This window comes from Platalea leucorodia, assembly GCF_965183815.1.
Source record: "Platalea leucorodia genome assembly, chromosome: 5".
In the NCBI taxonomy this organism is placed as follows: domain Eukaryota; kingdom Metazoa; phylum Chordata; class Aves; order Pelecaniformes; family Threskiornithidae; genus Platalea; species Platalea leucorodia.
Window position 1 is genome coordinate 79739281 of NC_138827.1, and position 8244 is coordinate 79747524.

Genomic DNA, 8244 nt, shown 5'->3' on the forward strand with positions numbered 1-8244 from the left:
ACATTTATCGAGCTGATGCTTTTCTTGATTCAGAATTCCATGGCAAAGTGCATCTCGATCATTATGGCTGCGCCAAAGCTTGTTTGACAGCTGCCACCAGAGGAACCTGTCTGAGGCTGAATGGCTCCAGATTAGTCCCAGAGAAGTTTCGGTGGCACTTTTTATTTGGCCCTCTCATTAGGTAACCAGAAAATAAAGCTGACTTGGTAAAAATATATGGAGCAAATAACATATTCTCTATGTTAAAATGCAAAATTTAGCAAATGACTAATCAGGTTCCTCATTTGTTCTATACAAATTTCAGTTAAAAAAAGAAATAGGGAACTCGCTACAGTAAAAAAGGTCATTATTTTAAAAAAATTTGCCAAAATTAATGTATGCCTAAACTCATACTTACATGATGCCCAGTGAGACATAAGGAACCCTAAAAGCTGTCACTGCCTACCAAGTACTTTTAAACACTGTTTTGTGCCAAATACCTTCCCCTGTGCAGGACAGTGACTGCCGCTTTGTCACACGGGGAGGATAACACACGTCTCACCCTTAAATTCTGCGATTTTACAGAAAGTTAACATATGGAAAGCATGTTTTGGCTGTGCCGTGTCAACATCAGGCCGGGAACGGCTGGTTGTCGCAGGCCCTGTGGCCTGGACCTCTCTGAGAAGGGGCGTTATTAACTTTGCTACTGCCCACCTCTGCTCAAATGTATATCCCAGGCGGTGGTACTTGACCCGTACGTTCACTCCCAGTATTGGCACCACGTGTTTCTCTTTTCTCTCACGGCCTCATGTGCAGGAAGCAAAATAATGACAATAATTTAAAACCAAACAAAATACCCCCAAAACCAAACCAACGGGCCAACATCAGCCCGAAGAAGCTACGGATGCTAAAGGTGTTTACCATGAGCAGCTCCCAGGTCGCTGTGCGCTGAGCTCCGCACGACCGCGGCGGTGAAGCCGCCTCAGCGCCCGCCGCCGCCGCCGCCTCAGCGGGAAATGGCGGGAAGGCGGCGGCCGCGCGCGGAGGGGCCCGGCGCCCCCCGGGCGGGGGCGGGCGCGGGCGCGGGCCCGGGGGACGAGCAACGGAAAGCGACGCGGCGGCACCTCCCCTGCGCGACCCCAGTGTTAACGTGTTTATTTCACGCTGCAGTCGCGGGTCGCTTTACAGAAACATCTCATGCTGGAGCCCCGCATGGGGCCGAGGACGAGGAGAGGAACACTTGTATTCAAACAGAACTATTAAATAACCTGTACACAGAGCTTCAGTCTTTTCCCCTGAAAGCACCGCGGGCCGGGCCCCGGGAGAGCCGGACCGGCGCTGCCGCCCCACTCCCGGGCGCCCACAAGCCCCGACCCCACTCCAGCGGCCTCCCCTCAGCCGCGCCCCGGGGCGGGGAGGGCGCCTGTTCCGGGACGGGGGCGCGCGGCGGCGGCCCCGGGGCCCTACGAGCGTCCAGTCCGGGGCCTGAGGGTCCGCGGGGGCCGCGGCTCCTCCCGGCGCCGCCCCCAGCCGAGCTCCCGCTCGCCGGGCCCGACGCGAGTCCGAGAGCCGCCCGCCCTCTCCCCCGCCGCCGCCCTGCCCCGGCTGCGGGGCGCCCTCAGCCCGGGTCCCCGCCGCGGCGCGGCTCAGCGCGGCTCAGCTCGGCCCGCAGGTGCGGCGGCCCCGGCCCGGTCCCGCCCCGCCGGCGGTCACAGGTCGCGGCCGTCCTCCCGCTTGACGCCGTCCGCCGCCGCCTTCAGCTTCTTGTTCTGGTGGGTCTTGACGTGCTTGGCCAGGTGGTCGCTGCGCATGAAGCGCTTCCCGCACTCGGGGCAGACGAAGCGCTTCTCGCCCGTGTGAGTCCGCAGGTGCCGCTGCAGCTCGTCGGAGCGGGTGAAGCTCTTCCCGCAGAAGAGCCAGTTGCAGACGAAGGGCCGCTCGCCCGTGTGCCAGCGCAGGTGCGCCTTCAGGTGCGAGGTCTTGCCGTAGACCTTGCCGCAGCCGGGGATGTGGCAGATGTGCTGCTTCTTCTTGCCCGGCTCCGCCTCCGGGGCGCTGCCCGCGGCCGACTGGCAGTTGGGGCAGCGGCAGCGGCGGCACCTCCTGGCCGTGGCCGCCAGGGGAGACTTGGTCTGCAGCAGGGCGGCGATCTGCGTCTGGTACTGGGCGAAGTCCGAGTGGCCCAGCACCAGGCTCCGCGGCAGCGCCGCGGCCGCGGGGAAGCGGTGGCCGCAGCCGCCCGGGGCGCCGGCCTGCTGGATGCTCCACCAGGGGATGTCCTCGGGCGGCGGGTTGGGCGAGAGCTGCCGGCAGGGCTGCGCGGGCGGCAGCAGGTTGGAGTAGCCGGGCGGCAGGGCGGCCTGGGCGGCGTAGGGGACGTAGGCGGGGGGGCAGCTGGACGGGAGGGCGGCCATGGAGGAGGGCAGCATCTTGACGGGGGAAAACTCGTAGGGGTAGGAGGGGTCCGCCGGAGGGGTGAGGGGCAATTCGTGCGCCCCCCCGAAGGAGGGCTGCAGGTGGTTCTTCTGGGGGGTCAGCCCCAGGCTGGGGTGCGGCGGCGGCAGCCCCCCCGGGGAGTGCGCCGGCATCTCGCCGCTCCACGGGTGGAAGATCCTGGAGGGGGATCCCAGCGTCGGGTCGTAGGAGACCTGCAGGAAGTCCGAGGGCGCTGCGCCCGGCTGTCCGATCCGGCTACAGGTGGCGGCCAGAAGAGCCAGGGGCGAGTGCTTGGCCAAGTCTGGGGAGGCGCTGGGGGTGCGGTCCTGCGCGGGAGCGGGAGGGAGGGAGGGAGGGAGGAGAGCGCGTTACTCGCCGCCCGCCGCCGCCGCCACCGGCCCGCGGGAGCGGCCGCGCCGCCCGCCGGAAACTTCCTGCGCCGCTGCCGGCGCGCCCCGCGCCCCCCGCCCGGCGGCGGACTTACCGGAACAGCCCGCGCCAGCCCGGCAGCACGGGCCCGGCCCCCCCGCCCCGCCCCGAGACCGGTCCCGCCTGCGGCCGGAGCCGCCGGCCCCGCCGCCGCTCCGGGGCCGGGGGCGCCGGGGAAGCGGCCGCTGCGGGCAGGGGGCAGCCCCCGCCCCGGGACGCTGCCTGGAGTCACGGCCGGGAGAGGGAAGTTGCCGGCCCGAGGCGCCCTGTCCCGGCCTCCTCACCGCCGCGGGGGTCCCTGCCTGCCTCCCCCGGGCCGCCCGCGGGGTGAAGCCCCGGGAGGGAGGCGGCCGGCGCCGGCCGCCCCCGCGCAACGCGGGTGACAACCCCGGGACGCGGCGCCCGGCGAGCCGCCCCGGTCCCGGCCCCCGGGCGCGGGTACTGACCTGGAGGAAAGCCTGGAGGGAGTCGTTGCGGAGGACGGCCACCGCGGCCATGGCTACTGCGCCCGGGGCGAGGGGAAGGCGCCGGGGCACCGCCGAGGCATGGGGAAGACGAGGAGCTGCCCAGTCGCCTTCCCGCTCTCCTTCCCTCTGATCTCTTCGCCTCTGCGCCTGTCCCACCCCCCGCGCTGCGCGATCTCCGCGGACTGTCTGACTGCACCAGGATCACCTCCAAGAATTTGATAAGGACTTTGCTGGGCCGCCAGCCAGTCAGAGGGAAGATTTATGGCTTTGAAGTTTGCCGCTACCCAATCATCAAAGAATAGCGGCTCTTTCAGAAGCGAAAGCAAATCCTTTGAATCCACAAAGCTCCTATGGTGTGTTTGTTGGTCTGGATAAAAGAACTGATTATTAGGGGGGATGGGAAGGGAGGAGATAAAGGCGGGACAATTAATGAAGTAATCACTATGTGGGAAATGTATATACACAAATAATTGGATTTTCTTGATCAAAGGACCCCTTACCGCCTGGAGACCCTCGCACTGGATGTGCAAGACACTGGATCCCCCCTCCTTTTTTTTTTTTCCCCTTTTTTTTGCAATTAAGGATTTGTGGCAGAGCCCTAAAGTGACAATGTGTCTTTGTTATCGCCCGAGAAATCTGCCTCCGGATTCCGCTGATAGTGTTTGATGACTCAAAGTAACATTAGGAACACAGCGAGTTCACCTGATCGGGGCTGGTCGATCCCAGTCGTAAAACTTCTCTGGAGTAATTGTCGGTGGTTCCTCCCCGCTCCCTCCCTCCCTCCCTCCCTCCCTGCGCCCGCCCTTCCCCCGAGGCTGAGGGGTATGCCCTCGGTGTGACTCCGCAAACAACCGCACGCTTTCCCCCCGGTAGCCGGGCTTGGATTCGCTTCGCTCAGCCGGCGCTAACCCAGTGCTATGCGGGCCCCCGCCCGGGGGGGCGGCGGGGGGGGCCGCCGGCAGCCAGCGCTCCCGCGGGCAGGCACACCGACACACCGGCCAGCCGAGAAACCCGCGGAAAAGTTTCCTCTTCCCTAGCGGGAGCCGGCCGTAAAAGGCGTAATTTCTTCACACGAGGGCAGGGGTCTCTCGGTAGCGCTGCTGGAGGCGGCGGGCCTGGCCTGGGCCGCGGGCGAGAGCGGGCCCGGGGCCCCGCGGCACCACGGGCGCTGCCACCGGGCCTCGGCTGCCGCCCTCTCGCCCGCCTCCTGCCGCAAAGCCAACCTCGGCCCCGCGGGCGGCGCTCCCTCGCCCCTCACCCGTCGGCCCGGGTACGTGCGTGTACGCCTCTGTCTGTGACGAGTCCAGCCTGTTTCGACCGAGCGCAAGGCGCTTTCCCCGGTAACGGCCACCGGGCACATCTGGGTCACAGCTTAACGCCACCGCCTGCTGCTGCGCTCGGTGGCCCGCAGGGCCCCGCGCCCTCCGCGCCCCTCCGCGGGCCGCTCAGCACCGGGGGCCCTGGAGGCGCGCTGCCCTCCTCGCCGCTCCCCCATCTGCTCCGCGGCCACCGCAAACGCGTGAGCCGGCCTGTTTGGCCGGGCACCAAGGGAGGACGTTCAGCTCTGTCTTGGGGGGCGTGGGGGGGTGTGCGCGCCCTCTCAGGCAGATGCCGGCTGGCTCTGGTCCTCCGAGGCTGTTTGCCCAGGTAACTCGATCCTCCCCGCAGTCGCTGGGTTCAATCGTATTCACACCGCCACTGAAGTCTCTTTAAACGCCAGCACACAGAGATCTTTATCTGGCTTTCCTGTGGAAACAATCACTGTCCGCTCAAAGACTTCCAAGAGTTGTAGGGCTTGAATTAGATCGGTTTCTTTGAAGGGATTAAAGTGCCAAGTCCTCTCCCACGGCTCCATATTGAGTCCTGGGGAGAAGTAAAAGCTCGTCTCCGTGTAACACTGATCCCCTACGCAGCAGCCACTTCAAGCTCTTCCCCTGTGCCAGGTAACCGCTTCACCAGGCCGGTGACAGGGAGACAGGCGCCCCGCACCCAGCCCTTTCCGCGCACCGACGCATCGAGGCAGGGCTCGCCACCGCCGCAGGAGCCCGCGGCCCGGCAGCAGCCCCCAGCAGGCCGTGAGGCCGTGGGGTGCCCACCCGCCTCCTGCGGGGCTGCGGGGCCCAGCTCCTCCGTCCCGCGCCGTGCCACCCGCCGCACACGCACCCCCAGCACCGCCGGTGCGCGATCCGGAGTGCGCCGCGTCCACACGGGACATGGCGGGAGAGGGGGAACCCCGGCGAGCCCCGGGCCGGCAGCGCAGCCGGGAGGCGCGCACAGCCGCGCACAGCCGCGCACACACACACACACAGCCGCGCACACACGCACACAGCCGCGCACAGCCGCGCACACACGCACACAGCCGCGCACAGCCGCCGGCGGCCCCGCGCTGCCCGGCCGGGGTCCCGCCGCGCCGCGGGAGCCGCCTCGGGGCAGGAGCGCCCCCGCCTCCCCTGGCGTCGGGGCTGCGGCCAGGGCAGTCGGAGCCGAGGGGACCCCGGCGGCGGGAGCCGAGCCGCACCGCCGCCCCCGGGAGGAGCAGCGAAACGCCCGGCCAGCGAAACGGCGGCGCTCGCACTTGCGCCGTCCCTAAACTTCCACATCCCCAAACTTGTGCCAAGCCGGGACTCCTACGACGTGCCCGGTTTAATTCCTAGCTCGATTTTTGTTAATTCGTTTTATCAAATAATCGCCAGGATAATAACCTGAACAATATCTATAAACGACGTGAGAGTCGATAGGGAGTTCAGGAGACACGGAACATCCCGAGGTTCCCCCCAGCCTTTAAGGTACGTTATTTCCCCAGGTATCTCGATGAACCAAAATGATTTGTCACGTTACAAAAGAGTTAGTGGAAAGTTGGGTAAGTTTCTATACAGATGCCACACTACAAATGCCATAAATCTGCATCCAAGAAAGCACATTACTTAAAAATCGAGAATAATTTCTCATTTCTGGAAGAAACCAATGGGCTGAATAATGAAACGTTGCAGCCATAATTTTCTGTACAAATAATTAGTGTTCAAACTCGGAGCATTTCAGTCTCCTGAAATGTATTCTTAATGAAGTGATGTTCAGAGCTGTCATTAAAAATGCAGGGCTGGAAGATCAAAGTACAATATTTATTTTAGAAATTTGTTTCAGTTATCAGGAGATACAGGTATCAAGGCCAAATGTCAGTTCAGTTACACAAAGCACTATTTCCATGAGCAATGGGCTGCCGCTACATCCTACTGTAAAGCCAAGAGACGCCAGGGATGGGGAGCAGGGCGGGAGGCGGCGCGGCGCCCGGCGGAGGGGGCTCCTGGCGGCGCGGCCGGGGCCGAGGCCGGGGCCGGGGCCGGGGCCGGGGCCGGGGCCGCTCGGAGAGCGGCACTGACAAGCCCACCCGGCGGGGAGCTCCCTGCCCCAGCCCCAGCCCCGCCTCGGCCCGCAGACGAAGGGGGACGGTCGCTGCCGGCGGGGCTGCAGGGCCCGGAGCGGCGCTCGGGCCCGCCAGGGAGGCAGCGGCAGCGCCGTCGGGGCCGGGGCCAACGCGGGGCCGGGCCCCGGGGGGAGCACGGCGGCCTGGACGCAAGGAGAGCTACAGCCACGGGGCTGAGGGGCGAGGGGGGCCCGGCTCCCCCAGCCCCGCTGCCTGCGGGGGCCCTGCCTGCTGCGGCTGGCGGGGAGACCGCTACCTCCTCCACGGAAACCAGCCCGCAGCCATGGGGCCAGGGGGGCTCAGGCTGCGCTGGGTTAGGTGGTACGTGGTGATTTAAAGACAGTGGACATAAACCATGAGTCACCATCTTCAGTGACAGGTGTCCTCAAAATCAGGATTTGTCAAATTCGGGTGTCCCAGAGTGACTGTCCCACCATGCAGGGCTCTGTAGACTCTGGTTTGAATGCAGGTAGCAGAGAAAAAAATACTTGGGAGTAACAGCTGCTTGGGTGGCAGCGGTCCCCTCCGTGGTCTCTGCTGTGCCTCTGCCTCCTGGGCCCGAGCACTCCATCCCAGAGCCTCTCCCTGTGACGGCTCATGCTGCCAGGGCCTCCCATGAACTCCCCACCCAGCTCCTCTCATGACACCCCCAGTTCCTCCCAAGGCCTTCGCGGTCCCCTGCCACGAACCCCCCAGTCCCTCAGCTCTTCCAGCACAGCCATGAGTGACCCTGGAAGCATGGATAGGCTCTGGCCACCTGCCTGCCCCCAGCTTGGGGACCTGGGGCTGCCTTAAACAACATACTGTTCTTGAGCAACTGTGACAAAGAATCAGAAACAAGAGCATTTTTAAGTGAACAGCTGCATTAACGTTCAGCCAAGCCTCCTCATCAAGTTCTCCATGAGAGCGTGGCAGGCTTTAAACCTGAACGGGCTTTAAATAAGCTTGCTCCAAAAGGCAGCGTCTTCACACCATCCCTCACTCTGTCTGGTTTAAAGCCTTACTAAAGCAACTGTCTTGTTTAAAGCCTTACTAAAAGAAACCATCTATCCACAACAGCGAGAAGTTTCACCAGAAGGTAAATTAACCTATGTATATAGCTCCAAGCATGTGTGGATACACTGCCAACAGTTCTGAGTTATGTGCCATTAGTATTATTATTATTTACTTCAGCATATTCATATTTTTACGGTAGGAAACATGACTGGCACAATAAGAGGAGTCACTAGTTCATATTTTTAACATGCTAGTGTATATGGTTTGTTTATTGGCTTCAGATTACCAACAAACAGTTTTAACACAATTATATCTCCTAAGTTTTAAGAGTTTAATTTGAACATCAGTAGATGAAAATAAAAGATAGATTAAAAACTGCTAGGGCATTTCCTGCATTTTTCTGTGCATAAAGGAAAAACACAAAACCCTAGACAAGATCGGCACATGCAAAGGCATATTTAGGATTTAAAGGCTTGCCTCAACATTTCCCAGGCTGGGTGTGGATTTCAGAAAGGT

The 8244-nt window shown here is 62.6% G+C and overlaps 1 protein-coding gene across 1 annotated transcript; it reads right to left on the minus strand.

Moving 5' to 3' along the window:
- Positions 1-1688: 1688 nt before the first annotated feature.
- On the minus strand, positions 1689-3341 carry SP5 (Sp5 transcription factor; the record flags this gene model as incomplete). The annotated part of the gene is made up of 2 exons (XM_082312545.1): positions 1689-2741; positions 3291-3341. 2 exons carry the CDS (start codon positions 3339-3341, stop codon positions 1689-1691), a joined length of 1104 nt encoding a protein of 367 aa, XP_082168671.1.
- Between the last annotated feature and the right edge of the window lie 4903 nt (positions 3342-8244).